The sequence below is a fragment of the Marmota flaviventris genome, chromosome 13 (genome assembly GCF_047511675.1).
Source record: "Marmota flaviventris isolate mMarFla1 chromosome 13, mMarFla1.hap1, whole genome shotgun sequence".
NCBI lineage: Eukaryota > Metazoa > Chordata > Mammalia > Rodentia > Sciuridae > Marmota > Marmota flaviventris.
This window is the reverse complement of record NC_092510.1, coordinates 35010370-35029261: the sequence shown is the minus strand read 5'-3', so window position 1 is coordinate 35029261 and position 18892 is coordinate 35010370. Positions and strand designations below refer to the sequence as shown.

The window sequence follows — 18892 nt, the reverse complement described above, 5'->3', positions numbered from 1 at the left end:
GGACCTGAACAGACACTTCTCAGAGGAGGACATGCAATCAATCAACAAATACATGAAAAAATGCTCACCATCTCTAGCAGTCAGAGAAATGCAAATCAAAACCACCCTAAGATACCATCTCACTCCAGTAAGATTGGCCGCCATTACGAAGTCAAACAACAACAAGTGCTGGCGAGGATGTGGGGAAAAGGGTACACTTGTACATTGCTGGTGGGACTGCAAATTGGTGCGGCCAATTTGAAAGCAATATGGAGATTCCTTGGAAAGCTGGGAATGGAACCACCATTTGACCCAGCTATTCCCCTTCTCAGACTGTTCCCTAAAGACCTTAAAAGAGCGTACTATAGGGATACTGCTACATCAATGTTCATAGCAGCACAATTCACAATAGCTAGACTGTGGAACCAACCTAGATGCCCTTCAATAGATGAATGGATAAAAAAAAAATGTGGCATTTATACACAATGGAGTAGTTCTCTGCACTAAAAAATGACAAAATCATGGCATTTGCAGGGAAATGGATGGCATTAGAGCAGATTATGCTAAGTGAAGCAAGCCAATCCCTAAAAAACAAATGCCAAATGTCTTCTTTGATATAAGGAGAGCAACTAAGAACACAGCGGGGAGGAAGAGCATGAGAAGAAGATTAACATTAAACAGAGACATGAGGTGGGAGGAAAAGGGAGAGAGAAGGGAAATTGCATGGAAATGGAAGGAGACCCTCAGGGTTATACAAAATTACATATAAGAGGAAGTGAGGGGAAAGGGAAAAAAAAACAAGGGAGAGAAATGAATTAAGTAGATGGGGTAGAGAGAGAAGATGCGAGGGGAGGGGAGGGGAGAGGGGATAGGAAGGGGATAGGAAAGGCAGCAGAATACAAAAGACACTAACTAGTATGGCAATATGTAAAAACATGGATGTGTAACCCATGTGATTCTGCAATCTGTATACGAGGTAAAAATGGGAGTTCATAACCCACTTGAATCAAATATATGAAATATGATATGTCAAGAGCTATGTAATGTTTTGAACAACTAATAATAAAAATTAAAAAAAGAATTTCTTTTTAAAACATAAAAATTTGGGGCTGGAGTTGTGGCTCAGTGGTAGAGCACTTGCCTAGCACATGTGAGGCACTAAATTTAATTCTCAGCACCACATAGAAATAAATGAATAAAATAAAGGTCCATCGACAACTAAAAATATATTGTAAAAAATAATTTAAAACTTAAAACTTAACTTGATCTCCAGCATATCAAAAGTCTGGTCCTGTGGTCACTGCCAAGAGTGCAGTTCAGGAAAGCAAAAGGATTGTGAGGATTAACCCCAGTATCCTAGGAGTTTGCAGGTTATTTCCATGCTACTCAGAGTGTGGTCCCCAGCACCTCAGCAGCATTAGTGTCATCTGGGAGATTGATAAAACTGCAGAATCTCAAGCCCTACCCCAGAACAACTGTGCCTCAGGAAGATCCCTAGGTGATCTGAATACACATTAAGGTTTGAGAAGCACTCATCTATTTGGTGGGAATGAGCAAATATGTAATACAGTACAGATGGACTTCCAGGTCCTTGGTTCTGTATCCTCAGATTCAGTCAACCACAGATTGACTATATGTGGAAAAAACAATTCCATCAGGTTCCAAGAAACAAAACTTGAATTGTCTCATACTGAGCACTGTGCTGAATCCACATAAATGTAGTAATATTTGGGTGCACTCTGCCAAAGCCTCTTGCCATTTCACATACTCAATCTCTCAGTACTCATTGCTTAATACCTCTTTTTCTTGTTATTTTGCTATTTACCTAGCGTTTATATTGTATCAGGCATTATAAGTCATCTTTAGATGTATCTTTAGAGTATACAGGAAGATGTGTGTAGGTTACTTGCAAATACTGTGCCATTTTATATAAAGGACTTAAGCATCTGCAGATTTTGGCTGTAGTGAGCCTGAAACTGTTGTCCTGCAGATGTTGAGAATTGACTATAACTGAATTTTCATCCTTCAGAAGCAGTTATAAAGGAATGTGGGATGAAAGAGAAATGTACAGTTCTGAATCTGACTTCCTCTATATTAATTTTTAATGCCCTTCCCTTAAGGTTAACTTCTTTTTTTTTCCTGCGTCTCTTACATTTCCCATATCTCCTACTGAGGAAATAGCATAATTTCTGATACATATCTTAAATATTTTACTATAAAAGTCTTTTTTTTGAAACAGACGTCTCAGAAATAGAGTCAAACCGATCATTTTCTCCAGAAGAGAGACGCCAGCAGTATTCTGATTATGATTATCATTCCTCCAATGAGAAGCTGAAGGAAAGGCCAAGGTGAGATGACATGTATTTCCCTTGCACACTGGGGAGCTACACACATGCATGTTTGTGAATCTGTTACCTCTGAGATGTTAACATAACCTATGCTTTAGTTCAAGGGAAGACACGCCCAACAGATTGTCCAAAATGGGCGCCACACCCACTCCATTCAAGTCCTCTGGGGACATTGCAGCTGCAGTTGTCACAGAAACCAACAAGGAACCCAGATACCAAGAGGAACCGGGTGAGGCTTTAAGACCACTCATTTTGGGGGAGACTGTGGTTTGAATCCAGGATATTGTACATGCAAAGTGCATCCTGCACCACTGAGCTAGACCCCCAACTTGAGACATTCATTGTCAACACTTGAGTTTAGAATCATGAGATTCAGAGAGTGGTTTGAAAGGGAGAGAGAAATTATATAAAAAAAAAAACCTCATTCTTAAAATGGTTGAGTCCATCCTCTTTTTATGCCATCAAAATTGATCATATTTGACATATTTGATGGGTGATAGTCCTCTTGCTTTCATCCATGATCCCAAACTCATCACCCTAACTCTGCCACCCTGCAGTTATCATCCTGTTTTGTGTGCATAAATATTTATACCTGGGAAATATGTAGTCTCATTATATGATCTTTTAGTTCTAGAAAATATTGTCATCTTGTACATGTGCATATTGCATTTTGGTGGTTTGTTTCTCTTCTTACAATTTTGAGAAAGTATTAGGACCTGCTAATGCATCAAAATTAAGTTTTACCATAACCCATTATGTCCCACCATTCTAGATGTGGGTACCTATAAAAGCTTAAGCGGCAAAAATACCATTTATGGTAACTTTGAAATAATATTTGAATATTTGTTATGTTTGCACAGTTGAACTTTAGAAACTGTCTCTTGCTCATCACATCAGTAACAATGGATGTTTTGTATTCCACAGTTCCTCAACCCAAACCAGCTCCAAGAACTTTTCTTCGTCCTAGTCCTGAAGATGAAGCAATATATGGGTATATATCCCTCCCCCCCTTTGTGGATAGACACCATACCTTTATTTTATTTATTTTTGTGTGGTGCTAGGGATCAAACCCAGTGCCTCACAAATGGTAGGCAAGTGCTCCACAGCTGAGCTACAACCCCAGCTCCTCTTTCTCTTTCTTTTTTCTCCTGTTTTCTTTTCCACACTGCTAATCTGCTTAACTGAAATCCAGAAGAATAGGTTTCTTTACCAGCTACCTTTAACCAACCTGTACTGCTGATATTTATGAGAGTGGAATCAGTTTTTTGAAAAGCAACTTGTGGAACTAGGTGAACTTGGTGATGATGATGTTCCCTGCTTGCCTGCCTACTTCTCCAGAATATTATTTTGAATATTTGCTTTTGGCAGAGGCATAGCCCCAAACAGGTGAAGCATTGTTAAACTGTGGTGCCTCAGTAGTGGCTGCAGTGACATGATGATCCCATTGTGGGGAAGGGAACGGAGGTAACCAGGGCTCTGCACTTGATAATGAGCCTCTGATTCAGTGGTGTCAGGAGCAGCAGCTGTATTAGGACCACCTTCCATGGACCAGCTTCTATGTCTTCATTTGACAAAAGCTGAGGATACCTGCAGGTTTTCTTTTAAAAGAATCCTAAACTGAGTGTTGGGTAGCTTAATTTTGGCCCTAATTCTCCCCTTTGTTTGCTTTCTCATCTTAAATAAGCTGATGCAAACATTTTATATTTCACCTTCTTCAGTAATGTGAGCCTGCTGGTATTCACCTAACTGTCCCAAGGAGGATAAAATCATAGACTAGATGAGAAAAATGAGATGAATGTCACCTATAAATTGCTCTGTAGATAGACAAAATTAAATCTCTCATCTGCTAGTGTGCCCTCTCCCCTCCCCTTTGAAAAATGATCTCTCATCTCTTTTTTTTCTGGAACCAAACTTGTTGCAGCCCTAACACCAAAATGGTGAAGTTCAAGAAGGGAGACAGCGTGGGCCTCCGGTTGGCTGGTGGCAACGACGTTGGGATATTTGTTGCTGGCATTCAAGAGGGCACATCTGCAGAGCAGGAAGGCCTTCAGGAGGGAGACCAGATTCTGAAGGTGAGGGAAGCGCAGCCCTGTTTCCATAAGTCTCTTGCTGAGTGGGCTTTTCTGGGTGTTCTTTCACAAGGAGGTGGTCATCTTGTGAAAACAGTCAGTGACAAGTGTGTTGATGTTCAGCCCTGAGGCCTTGTCTCACATAGGCCCTGTCTCATCTGCCCTAGAATCCAAAACTCATCCCTTGGTCTACAAGAATTTATAATGTTTAAGACACTATGAATTTAGTAGTTTGATTAATGAAAAAAGTCAAGAGTCTAATTAAGAACCTGCAAGAAAGAAATTTCAATGGGTCTTGTGACCTAATTGAATAGGCATGACTATTAACATCAGACCCTGTTATCTGAGCCCTGCTCCAGCCTCTCAGTAATTCTGTGACCCTGGCTCACCCTGAGATGTGGTTTCCAGGTCTCTTGAGTGGAGATGAGAATACCTACCTCTCAGGAACCCTGGCAAGATTAAAAGAGAGTACTTCTAAGGCCCAGAGCACAGTTCCTGGCAGATGACACACAGCTGCCACTCAGTATGTTGTTCACTTTTAAAACCATCCAGGAAAAGAATTCCTGGTTCATAACATATCGGTAGAATTCTTTTCTGTTTCTCTTTATTCTTTTTGCAGTACTAGGGATTAAACCCAGAGCCTTGGGCCTGCTTCTCAAGCACTCTACCCCTGAGCTACATCCCTAGCCCAACATATTGGTAGTTTTATTAAAATTGCTGTATGTTTGTATAATCTGTTGGTGTTAAACAATTAAAAAATAACTCAATTTTGATATTTAATGCCAAGTATGCCGTTGCTATAGACATATAGCATGCTAGAGAACTGTCTTCATTGAAATTTTGGAATTTCTTTCCATTTTTGTTTTTTGTTTGTTTGTTTGCTTTTTCCTTGTTAATTTTAGTGGAAAGCCCATATGTCATTTACTGAGGGTCTGGTAAGTGCTTCTAGGCTCAAAGGAGAGGAGAGAGAAATTCACAGAACCCTAGAGAAAACAGCAAAGTACAAAAGCAGATGGCTGCTTCCTTCTCAGCACTTGGCTCCATGGCAGTAGTTCAGATTTCATTTCTGGAGTAGGGGAAGGGCAGACCTTGATCATGAGCTTTGCTAAAGCTTTCCAGTGAAACTCTAGACCCTCCTTGGCTCCAGTTGGGCTCCTAGAAGACTTGCGACTTGAGTGAACTCGCTACTTGAGTGTAGCACATGATCCTAGGAAACATGCGCCACCAAATGCTGCTGATAAAAATCCTGTCCAGGTGCCAGCGCATACCACTTTACGCTCAGTAAATATGCTAATAAAGAAGAAGCATAATTCCTAACTGCTGTGAAGCCATCGGGTGTCTGCTGGAGATCTGGAGCTTTTGCTCTTTAAAGTTCAAGGATAAAATAAATCTGTCCTCTTTGTGTTGGGGAGTTGGTGGTGGTGGGGAAGCAGTGTTTTCTAAATTTTCTAGTGAGCTCATATAGGGATTTGATCGTCCCACCTCCCTGTTTGTCATTATTAAAGACAGGGAGCGTCACTTAATGGGTAAAAAGTCATATTACTCAGCATTTATGTTTAAGAAATGTTTGTTTCCTGATCTCACCCTGGTGACAAGGAAGAAACTGTGGGAACTGGCTTCTTTTGCAGTAATCTTGTATGGGGAGGTCAGGTGGTGAGGTGGTCCTCTTTCAAGGGTAGGAATAAATTTTCTATAGACTACAAAAGGAGCCCTGAGCTCTGCAAAAGGGTGAAAAAGATTGTGTTTGCCTATCAGGGCAGAGAAGCTGCTGCACAATGGTGAGCTATAGCTGATACAGGATCCTTTAGGCTCACAGCAAACCGGACTGGACCCTGTGGACTACTAAATAGCTCATGAAAGAGGATATTTATCAGAAAGGACGGTGTGGTCTAACCCTCAAAGCGCAAAAGTGCTGCCCTGGCTCTTTTTACTTTCATTTGTTTCCGTGCTGCTTTTCATGCCCAAACTGAATCTGGGAGGTGAACTGTGTCCATAGACTAATGGCATTTTTCAGTTGGAGGGTTTTTAAGTGTGGCTCTGTTCTGTTTTGTAAAGGTGACAGATTGATGTGCGAAATGAAAGCAAGAGTGGACTATGCTACTGTGTAATGTCTTACCCAAAACAGAAATATGTTTATTTTTTCCTGCTTGGCTTGACCCATCTCATTGCTTATTATTTATCTGGTATAGTTGTCATTTATCTTTCAGAAACCTTTATGGGATGGAAGTGAGGGGAAAAATTTTGTTTGGTTTTAAACCAATGAATCCATCTCACGTGATTTCATTTTGACCTTTGTGGGGTTTTTACCTGATTGATGTTTAGCCTCATGTGGCCATAGAGATGGGCAGAGGGACTTCTGATATCCTCCCCCTGACCCTGTGGCCCTGGTTTATTTAAGTAAATAAATATAAGCATCTACAGCTCATATAAAATCATATATGTAGCCGTACAGAAATACAGAAACCACATGAGGAAAGATTAGCACCAAAGTTCAGTGATCCCTATTTGGGGACAGAGAGGTGGGAATGACAGTATTTTAAATAATAAATATTGTTACAAAGGAAAAGTTAGCTTGCTTGCTCTAGCAAATCACATTTTTATTTATTTTTTTTCTTTTTTAAAGCACCAGATTAGTTTCAGTCTAATGTCTACTTTCACTTAATCACACATTTGGCCTTAATTAAGGCCCTAAATCAATGATAGTTTTTTCCCCAGTAATAAAGCATTTCTTTTATGATTGAAAGGATTTTGTAGCTCTCAATAACTGAAGAAAATATTTCATAGGAATTCTGTATTCTGTATCTTTTCATTTCTATAAAATATTATTAAAACATCCAACACTTCAAGATAATTTTAAGGATACAGAATTCTGGTTTCAAAATATTTTTTCTTGTTATTACTTTTCAGTTTTATTTTCTCTCTAATTTATTTTCCAAACGCCATTTATAGTGATCCCTATTCAATCACTGTTGAATAAATAGGGGCTCTTTGCCAGAAATAGGTGTGAGCCAGAAGCTTATGTTATATAAGGCCATGTATTAGACTAATGGTCTTTCATAAGGCTGATGCTCTTCAATTCATAAGCGCCCTTTGATTTCATAAACACAGGTTAGATGTCTTTCAGGGATAGGATCTATAGGAGAAGGATGGATTTGATCAGAATCCTTACTTGTGGATTTTATTTGAATTGATTTAAACATGGATCACCAAGCTCCTTTACCACAGACCCCACTGCTCCCTATTACACATTACCTTCCTGGCCAACTCTATGGGAAACTACAGGAGAGGAGGAGGCAGACATAGCCAAAAGATGGTCCTGGCTGATCCAGTGACAAATCCTTGGTCTAGTGGTTTATTTCTAATTGGATTGGCAATCTGGGGAGTCAAGAAAGTTAGTGGTGCCCATGCAGCTCAGGCCCATGGGGAGGTGCTAGGGAGGGTATGAGTAGAGAGACACTAAGGACCTTGGTACGTCCTTGTTTTGCTTTGGAAGACTGACGAAAACAGACAGACTAGGTCACTTGACGCCTAACTATGAAATCTCTCTCCTCCTGTTTTTCCTTTCTGTCAGGTGAACTCGCAGGACTTCAGAGGGCTGGTCCGGGAAGATGCTGTACTCTACCTGTTAGAAATCCCCAAAGGTGAAATGGTGGTCATTTTAGCTCAGAGCCGAGCTGATGGTGAGCATGTTTGGTCATTTAGTTTACTTGGGGGAGGTGGGAAGGATGAAAGATGTGTCTTGGAGCCAGAATAGGAAAATACAGGAGTTAAAAAATTGAAATGGATCTTGACGCCTGATCCCAGAGTCACAGGTATATATGGAGAAAATTTGAGTGCTGCTTAACTTTGTACAAAAATGTTTCCTCCCCATCTACTGAAATAATTTCATTGGTATGTCAGTTTGGAATTAAACTTCTTTTCTGAACAGTGATAGGCCATTAAGTTTTGCCTGGAGTTATTACTGATTTTCCATATAACAGGTAACCAGAGCCACACCAGCTGTTGGCTCCCACCTTGACCAATGTGACAAGTTGCTTTGTCTTCTTGGGCCTGGTTGTCATCTGTGAAGTGGGGGCCACCATAGTCTCTTCCCTGCCCATTTCAGAGGGTTGATTGACAACTGTATTAGTCAGGGTTTTCTAGAGAAACAACTCATGGGAGACATTGGAACCAGTAGCATTTATTATAAGAAATTGGCTCATAGGATCATGGAGGCTGGCATATCCCAAGATCTGCAGGGTGAATTAAAGATAGAGACCCAGCAGAGCCAGCTGGAAGGTCTAACCAGGACAGTATGGTTTCATTACAGAGGCAGGGGAGAGCTGAGTTCTCAGTTTGAAGGCCACCAAGAGAGAAGAGCAGTGCCCTCTTAACTTGAGGGTGGGTCTCATTTTTTGCTCTATTCAGGGCTTTAGCTGATTGGATAAGGCCCACCCACATTAGTGAGGACAATATGCTTTATTCAGTCTATCCATTTAAATAATTACTCTCATCCCAAAATACCTTCCCTCTAGAAACATGTAGAAACACCCTCTAGAAACATTTGGAATAATGTTTTGACCAAATATCTGGGCATCAATAGCCCAGGTTATTTGAGACATAACATTAACCATCTCAGCAGCTCATGTAGTTGGTTATACATCCTTCTTCCTGTTAGAGCTGTGATTCCTGTAGGCCCATGCACTGGGTTCACTGGATGCAGGGATGCAGGGAAGGTGAAGTGGGTAATCAGAGATGGGAAAAACCAGAACTCAGGAAAGATCTTTAAAACAAATGCAGTAAACCATGCTTTTGCCTTTCAGTCTATAGAGACATCCTGGCTTGTGGCAGAGGGGATTCATTTTTTATAAGAAGCCACTTTGAATGTGAGAAGGAAACTCCACAGAGCCTGGCCTTTACCAGAGGGGAGGTCTTTCGAGTGGTAGATACCCTGTATGACGGCAAGCTGGGTCACTGGCTGGCCGTGAGGATCGGGAATGAATTGGAAAAAGGCTTGATCCCCAACAGAAGCAGGTACCTCACATTGCACATTTCCACACACCCCTTTAATGCCCCCCATCCCACCCCCCACAAGCCCATAGAATCCCTCCCTTCCTGTGTTAGTCAGCTTTCTGTCACTGTGACAAAAATGCCCGAGAAAAACAACTTCAAGGAGGAAAGATTTATTTTGGCTCATGATTTCAGAAGTTTCAGTCATTCAATTGACCCCATCACAGTAGCCTTGAAGTGAGACAGAACATCATGGAGGGGAGCACGTGGTGGAGTAAAGCTGTCCACCTCTTGGCAGTTGGGAGAAAGGATGGGATTAGGGACAAGATACGACCCTTTAAGAACGTGCCCCAGTGACCTACTTTCTCTAACTAGGCCCCACTTCCTAAAGTTTTCCCCACTTCCCAGTAGTGCCACCAGCTTGTGACCAACCCTTCAGCACATGAGCCTGTAGGGGACTTTCCAGGTCCAAACTATAAACCCCTCAAATGACCTCTCCCACATGACCTCATCTACTTGTTTTGAGAATGTGGCCTGGAACTGGAAATAGCCACCAGCCTGTTTGCAATGAGTGTCTTGCATCACTTGCTTGGTTGTTGGGCTTGACTGGGTTTAACAGTTTCCCAAAGAATGTCCACCGCCTTGCACAACATACGCAGGAGGGACTGAGTGGTTGTACTGTCTCTGGTCTCCTTCCTTGGGAGAGGCTATGTACCCCAGCGAATGCCTGTTAGTTGGTTCAGGGATCTAGGAAAGATACCTGTATTTTAGTAGGAGTTCCAGTTGTATTTACTTACATACCAGGTGAGCCAAATTTAGTGCTTTTAATCACTGAGCTCCTTCTGGTGGGTTTCATTGAGAACCCTGCCTTTTTTTGGCCTCTGCGGGGAAATGAAGGTCCCCATGTCCTGTCCTCCCCCTTAGAAACATCTTCATTGTCAAGCTGAATCTTCTCTAATCCAAGTTATTAAGCAAAACTGACTAGATCTGGTTCATGACGTGCACATGTGCCACATGTCCTGGCTCTAGAGATTCATTTCCCATGCTTTCTTCTCTCAGAGCTGAACAGATGGCCAGTGTCCAGAATGCCCAGAGAGACAATGCTGGGGACAGGGCAGATTTTTGGAGAATGCGTGGCCAGAGATCTGGGGTGAAGAAGAACCTAAGGAAGAGTCGGGAAGACTTAACAGCTGCTGTGTCTGTTAGCACCAAGTTCCCAGCTTACGAGAGGGTCTTGCTTCGAGAAGGTGAGGAGGCCCCGTGGGGCCAAGAAGTGATCCACCTGGGCTCTGTGCTTGTTCTCCTTCACTTCCAGGCTGCAGTGGTGAAGTCCTAACTTACCTACATCACTTACACCAAAGGCAGGGTGTACAGTTGGAATCATACACTAACATGGAGCCTGACTTCCAAAATATTACTGTTCAGATTCCTCAGTGGAGGCAAGTTTGCACGACCAAAAAAAAAAAAAACTTTTAATACCACCAGTCCAAAGTTTTTATATGTTACCCATAGAAACGTTTATCTTTAAAAATGGTGGGGATAGTGAAGTCACGTCCTTTAGAAAAGAACCGGGTTCAATTTCTCTCATTTAATTAGGTTATTTTCAAAAGCCTATGTAATCCTTTTGCTTCTTACCTGAACAGTGAGGCACATGTGTTATTTTAATGGCCTGTCTTGTTTCATTTCAGCTGGTTTCAAGAGACCTGTGGTTTTATTCGGCCCCATAGCAGACATAGCAATGGAAAAGTTGGCCAACGAGTTACCTGACTTGTTCCAAACTGCTAGTAAGTCTATCAGTGATGTTTTCCAGAATTTTTATTTTGAAAAATTTCTAACATACATTAAAATCAAAAGAATAATGAACATTCTCATATCTTTCACCTGACCACTGATTGTTATAAACATTTTGCCACATACACTTTCTTTCCTCTATAACCTGTCCATGGAAACACACACACACACACACTCACTCACTCCCATACTTATCCTTCTGAACCATTTAGAAGTTTAGAACATTATAACACTTTATTTCTAAATTATATGCATGAATCTCCTAAGAACAGGCACATTCTTTTATGCAGTCACAATACCATTTCCATCTCAGTGGCCAAGAAATTGAACACTGATACAGTGATATTCAGGTTGAGAATCCCTAGTCTGAAAGTCTAAGATCCCAAATGCTCCAAAATCTGCAGCTTATTGAGCACGAACATGATGTCACAAGTTGAAGATCTCACATCTGACCTCCTGTGACAAATTACTAAAAATACTGCACAAAATTACCTTCAGTTTATGTGTAAAAGATGAAACAAATGAATTTTGGTTTTAGACCTGTATTCTATTTCCTATAAATTTTTATTATGTATATATATGCAAATATTTAAAATCCCAAGCCCTTCTGGTTCCAAACATTTCTGATAAGCAAAACTCAACCTGTATGTTATATATAGTCAATTTTTCATATTTCCTCAGTTGTCCCAATTATGTCCCACTTCCAAGGATCATGCATTACATTTGATTTTAATTTTAATTTTTTTTGTGGTTTTTTTTCTTTCTTTTTTTTTTTTTTTAACCTTACTTGGAACATTGACAGTTTGAAGAGTCCAAACCAATTGTCTCATAGAGCATTCCCTATCAGATTGGCCTAACCATTTCCCCATGGTTATCTTTCTGATAAACAAGTATTAGGATCCTTCCCACTGCATCATATGAGGAGACACTTAATGTCCGGTGTGTCCCATTGTTGTTGATGCTAGATTGGGACATTGATTGTCACTTATTTCTAAAATTAGCTCCACTTTGCTTTTGCAGAAACAGAACCTAAAGATGCAGGATCTGAGAAATCCAGTGGAGTAGTTCGGTTAAATACTGTGAGGCAAATTATTGAGCAGGTGAGAAAATTCACTGGAATGGCATGTTATGAGAAAGAATGGGATCATGGTTTGCTACAATCTCTTTTAGGATAAAAATCTAGTTTAATAATTATTAATCATTAATGGTAAAAGTTAATGTAAATGCAAGCTATTTCACTGTGAGGAAACCATTCATTATTTTGTGGCAATAATGATTTGTCTCTTCAGACTTCTCAGCATTATACCAAATAACCTGTGAAGAGTAGTCCCCATTTATCCAAGGGAGATGCCTTTGAGGGGCCCTTGTGGGCACCTGAAACCATGGATAGTGTCAAACTTTATATATGCTTTGTTTTTTCCTATACATTCATATCTATAATAAATTTTAATTTATAAATCAGGTACAGGCTGGGTGTGATGGTGCATCTATAATCCCAGTGGCTCAGGAGACTGAGGCAGGAGGATCCTAGTTCAAAGCCAGCTTCAGCAACTTAGTGAGAACCTGTCTCAAAGTGAAAAATAAAGAGGACTGGGGATGTGGTTAAGTACCCCTGGGTTTAATCCTTGATATTCAATAGACAGACAGACAGATAGATAGATAGATAGAAAGGAAGTAAGGAAGGAAGGACATGACTTGGTCAGGTGGCACATGCCTGTAATCCCAGCTACTTTCGAACCTGAGGCAGGAGGATCATAAGTTCAAGGCTAGCCCAGGCAATTTAGCGAGACTCTGTCTCAAAATAAAAAGGCCCAGGGATGTAGCTCAGTGGTAGAGTGCCCCTGAGTTCATTCCCCAGTACCACCAAAAGAAGAAAGAACGGGATACAGCAAGGGATTGATGACAATAATGTAACAAAAAATTCAAACAATTATAACAATATACTGTAATAAAGTTACCTGAATGTGGAGTGTCTCTGTCTCTCTCTCTCTCTCTCTCTCAATGCCTTATTATAATATACTCACCCTTGTTTTTACTTGCTCTTGACCTGGGGTAATTGAAACTGCAGAAAGTAAAACCCAAATAAGGGGTGGGAGGACTACTATAATTTTTTTTACTAAAAGTTATAAACAATTGATAATATTAAAATGGACATAATGTGAAAGGAAATATTTTCTGCCTTTTGATTCCATTTTGCAGTTTTTACCTGAAATAGGTTTTACTTATTAAAACAAACTCTGATGCTGTGTTACTTGACATAACCACTTATATGTAACTTTCCCCACCTGTAACAGGATAAGCACGCACTGCTGGATGTGACTCCTAAAGCAGTGGACCTGTTGAATTATACCCAGTGGTTCCCAATTGTGATATTCTTCAATCCAGACTCTAGACAGGGCGTCAAAGCCATGAGACAGAGGTTGAGTCCAGCATCCAACAAAAGTTCTCGGAAGTTATTTGATCAAGCCAATAAGCTCAAGAAAACTTGTGCACATCTTTTTACAGGTAAGTGAAGTTTAAACTCATCTATATTCAAAAGTGAGAAAGAGAATTTAAAAAATGAAAGAAGTAAGAAAATAATCTGAATGTAGAGTTTGAAATTGTGCTTGTGACTCCTTCAAAAGTAGTTAACGATATCAGGTATACTAGGCCATGACATTCGTATATTTATAATACGAACTTATTTTGACTACTTGGATGATCAAAATGATCCGTGATGTGGTTGTCAGTGATCATTTTGAAGAGGTTCAGACTTTCATGGGGGAATACAAGGCTAGTTATCAAACTTACCTCACTGCCCAGCACCCACAGCTCTAGATTTTGTGTCATTGTTCTCTGCTGACCATCAATGCATAACTTACAAAGTGAGAAGAACTTGTCTTAATTATTTAAAAATGTCCCCCAGAAGAAATTTAAAGAATTTGGATATTGGATGATTTTAAGGATTTATTATTTTTCTTTTTTTAAGTGTGATAATGTGTGTTTGTATTTTTTTAGTATTTATTTTTTAGTTATAGGTGGACACAATATCTGTTTTTTATTTTTATGTGGTGCTGAGAATCGAACCCAGTGCCTCATGCATGCTAGGTGAGCGCTCTACCTCTGAGCCACAACCCCAGCCTGTGATTGTATTTTAAAAAAACAAAAGAATACTTATCTTTTAGAGATATATACTAAACAAAATACTTATGGATGATGTAGTAGAATGTCTAGAATTTGCTTCTGTAAACTTTAGGGAGGGGGGAAGATGGTATATAGATAAGACCAGACTGGCTAGGAATTGGTAGTCATGAAGTTGCTTGTTGTGTATATGAGTTCATTAAACTGTCTTTGCTTTTGTGCATGTTTAGAATTTTCCATAACAGGATTTTTTTAAGTCCCCGAAATAAAAACCCATTGCAGCTATTACTCATGAAACTAAAATGGTTTAAAAATATGGCATATTTTAGTAACTAAATATATGTCTGTCTATATAAATGACTAGTTCTGTGAATATGGTATAATTAAAGAGTTTAAATGAGTTACATAAAATTTTTGGTCATGCAAGTGCTGTATTTTCTGGGAGCATCATGAGGATACTGCACAGATGTAATACCCATTCAATAATGATAGCTCTTTAGGGTTCAGTGCCAGTTATCATCAACCTTTGTCATATTTGGCATTTCTCTGATACTGAGGAGGAAGTGGGTTTGTAAGTGTGTGTGTGTGTGTGCGCACATACACATAAGCCTCTTGTTTTATTGTCACTTGGCTGGTTGTTAAAGATGCATCACTTTCACTCTGGTGAAAACTGACAGTTCAATGAAATGCACAGGAGGAAATGATCTATCATAAGCTAGATTGCTGGGCATTGTTGAGGTTGTGCTGTTAGCATGAGCATGCATATCTTTTCTGTCATTTTACAACCACTAGTAGTAGTTATTATTATTACTGTTTCCATAGCAGCAGGGAACAGTGGTCCAGCCTTTCTCTTTTTAGGCTAGAAGACAGGCCCAGTGATGTCTGCACAAAGATCCTGTGTAGAAGCCAAACACAGTGACACATGCATGTAGTCCCAACTATTCAGGAGACTGAGGCAGGAGACTTGTTTAGCAATTAAGAGTTTAGAAGAGTTACATAATTTTTTTGATCATGCAATCCTGTATTCGAGGACAGCCTGGACAACTTAGATCATGTCTCAAAAACTGTACTCTCTAGTATCTGTGATGCTGTGTTAATACCACATGTACCTTATAGCACAGATATACTATTCCAATGCGGAAAAAGGATCATATACAGGTTGATTATTCCTTATCTAAAATGTTTACGATCAAAATGTTCTGGATTTGGGATTTTGGAGTATTTTCTTATACATAATGAGGTATCTTAGGGATGAGACTCAAGTCTAAACACAGAATTAATTTATGTTTTATGTATACTGTAGACATATAGTCTGAAGGGAATTTTATAACAATATTTTAAAGACTTTTTCCATGAAACAGAATTTCATGGTGTGGAGTTTTCTACTTGTGACATGGTTTGGGCTTTCTAAAAGTTTCAGATTTTGGAGCATTTCACGTTTTCGATGTTTAGAACAGCCAGTAATGCAACTCTTCCTTTTAACAGATAAGAAAACAAGCCTATGTCCTCATGAGTGATTAAAACCCGCTCCCACTTCATTTTTAACCCTGCCTTGAAATCCACTGAATGGCTAGAAGCTTCCCTCAGACATTATAATTCTGGGTTCATGTGAGGATCTGAGAAATGAGGAAGGGTAATAATGGGTTATAGAAGAACCAGGCTGATGAAGGCTGGATGAAAAGGAGAGCAGGCTGAAGGAAGTAGCCAGGGACTGTAGGCACTCTCTTTTCTTAGCTTTGGGTCAGCTTTATTTTCTCTTTGAAGCACAGGCCACAATCAACTTCTGATTGAGGATTTGGGGGGGGCCTCTGTAGATAGAGCATTTAGCAACCCCTCATTTAGCTCTACGACAAGATGTTTAAAGGCAGAGAGTATACATTATCCACTTCCATGTGTCTGAGACCAGCATCAGGCCTAGCAAACAGGCAGGGTACAAATGTGTGTAACATAGGTTAGAACCCCTTCTGGGCTGGGTATAGTGGAGCACGCCTGTAATCCCAGTGGCTCGGGAGGCTTAGGCAAGAGGATCGTGAGTTCAAAGCCAGCCTCAGCAAAAGCAAGGTACTAAGCAACTCAGCGAGACCCTATCTCTAATAAAATACAAAATAGGGCTAGGGATGTTGCTCAGTGGTTGAGTCCCCCTGATTTCAATCCCTAGCAAACCCACCCAAACCAAACCAAACTAATCAACCAAACAACAACAACAAAACCCCAAAGAACTCCCCTGGCACACCAGGTCATTTCTTGTGTAAGCTAGACAGGAAGTTGAGAGCCAGAAGTTGAAGTGTAAACACCGGGCATTGAGTTTCTTCTAGAACTTTGAAGGGACCTAATCCCAATATGAATTGCCAGTCTATTACATAGAATCATCTTAAGTGCTGCAGCGTGCCACACAACTTTGGCCAGCAAGCCCCATTTTCTGTCCAGTGGTCTTTGATAATTTTCTTCCAGACTTCCAAGTTTGACTCCTCAAAGCCGAACAATGTCCTCACCAAGCCCTGTGTTCCTACCCCACCCCCTAATCAGTCTGACATCTTGGGACTTACTGGTATGTGCCATGACCAGAAATACTGGTTTTCAAACCTAAACAGCAGAATCTTAGGCAGAATTAATATTTATGATTTTAAATTTATGGTATTTTTATGAATTAATAAATGAGAATAATAAAGGTTGCTGTGAAGAACCCAGCACTTTGAAGTCAAGCTTTATGTTTCATGTAGTCTCATTAAGTTCAATATCCTATTTTCCCCCTTTCTACGTAGTAACAAGAAAACCCTCTTTTCTAAATATGAGTATTTAGTAATGGCAATATTAAATGTCTTTCCTTATAATCTCGAGATAGTCCCAGTTAAACAAGAAACACTTTGTTCTGAGATTTGCCCAAAACCAAGTTGACTTGTCATAGTAAGTTGTTACACTTGCCTTCCCTTCTCAATTTATATATTTAGAAGTGATATATATTGTTATGTCCTCTAATAATATATGAGATAAAATGCATTTACATGTACGTGTTACAAGAATTATTTTTAAAAAAATGAAGTTTGAATTACATGTGTTCTTAGGGTCTTCAAAGTGCTGAGTTCATAGTTGGAAGACCACTGAAGTGGAATTATGGACTTAGAAACCCACCCTCCATGTTAAGTTGTGGCCTTGTGAAGCACTGTAGGATAGTCTAGCTGTTTGGTCAGCTTTCTAGGCTTCAGTAATGTGAATTTGAATAGTTTAGTCCTGGGACTTGGGAGGTGCTGAACAAATACGACTGATTATTATGAGTGATATATATTACTTTACACTTATTTATCTTTCATCATATTGTAAAGAACAAATCTCTATACCTTTATTTTGTCTTTAAAAAAGCTTGGGAGAAAAGTGAATCTTGTACCAGCCGAGAAAATGCAAACTGCAGTAGATGATTATCAGTTTCCCCAGGGAGTGCAGAGTCTGTTGACCACAGGAAGCAGACAAGGATGACAATCTGTGCTCTTAGCAAGCACTTTGCTGTTGCTTGCCCACTTAGCACTTCAGTGTTGACATGGCCACGGGAATAGCTTTATTGAGATATAACTTACATATCAGTGTCCCCATTTACAGTATCCACTTCATGGTTTTTTATATATATTCAGAGTTGTGCAGCCACCAGCACAATCACTTTTAGAGTGTTTTCATAACCTCAAAAAGATCGTTTGTGCCCAATTAGTAATCACTCCCAATTTCTCCCCAATCCAGCACCGTGTTACCCTTTGCTGCTGCTCTTCGTGCTTTCAGCCTCCCTGTCTGGGGTTGGGATAGCACAGACCACACTCACAGCAGGCATGGATGCTCTTGGAGTCCTGGTGCTTCCAGCCCAGGGAGTGGCTGAGTGATGATGCTTTGAGAATTTTACTTTCTTACTTTGAAAGCCATGAAGGCTTGTAACAGGTCAAAGTTAGACGTTATCAACTTGGATGGGTATTACCTTTGTATGTGGCCCAGGAAATTCGCTACTGGGAAGCTCTTCTTTTTTTGTTCTGTACATTTGACTATTAATATGAACTCAGTAAGAGGTTTTGTGACTTCATTCATTTTATCAAGGGGCATGAACATATTTTCTGCATTTCTTAAGTGGCCTTATCAACTTTAGATTTTCTTTCCTTTTTTTATATAGAAGTTAAGTTTTAGATTTTCTTTATGATAAATACATACTGTACTTGTAACCAGATCACCCCAACAGAGAGCTTAACATTCTTTTTACACTGAGTGCAAGTCACTTATTTTGTCTCTGGGGTGCACAATCTCACTTCTGTATATAAGTGCATTGCATCATATTTTAGCGATAAGCACACTAATCTTTGTGAAGTACCATGATAAGGACACAAAAATCCATGGCATCAAGGTTAATTTTCATTGGGTTGCCTGATGGATCGGTTTGTTCTAATGTTGTAAATAATTAATAACCAAGGAAATTGTAAGCTCATTCAGGATTTTCCAAGGTCAGTGTTGAAACTTCTTAAATGAAAGAAAACTATATGTTACTCTGAAGGAAACTTAAAGTTGCTCACATAGTTGCTTAATGGTTCTTTGGGGCTTTAGAAGTGATATATATTGTTATGTCCTCTA

General features: G+C 39.8%; 1 protein-coding gene across 3 annotated transcripts in view; it reads left to right on the top strand.

The window, feature by feature from the left end:
* Tjp2 (tight junction protein 2) overlaps positions 1–18892 on the top strand; it is a 145255-nt gene that overhangs the window by 117173 nt on the left and 9190 nt on the right. For all 3 annotated transcript variants that reach the window (XM_071600582.1, XM_034636528.2, XM_027940109.2), the window contains 10 exons: positions 2219–2327; positions 2426–2556; positions 3252–3318; positions 4249–4399; positions 7968–8076; positions 9199–9409; positions 10445–10632; positions 11074–11169; positions 12197–12276; positions 13471–13681. In XM_071600582.1, coding sequence (XP_071456683.1) covers positions 2219–2327; positions 2426–2556; positions 3252–3318; positions 4249–4399; positions 7968–8076; positions 9199–9409; positions 10445–10632; positions 11074–11169; positions 12197–12276; positions 13471–13681 — 1353 coding nt within the window. The remainder of the gene's footprint in view (positions 1–2218; positions 2328–2425; positions 2557–3251; positions 3319–4248; positions 4400–7967; positions 8077–9198; positions 9410–10444; positions 10633–11073; positions 11170–12196; positions 12277–13470; positions 13682–18892) is intronic.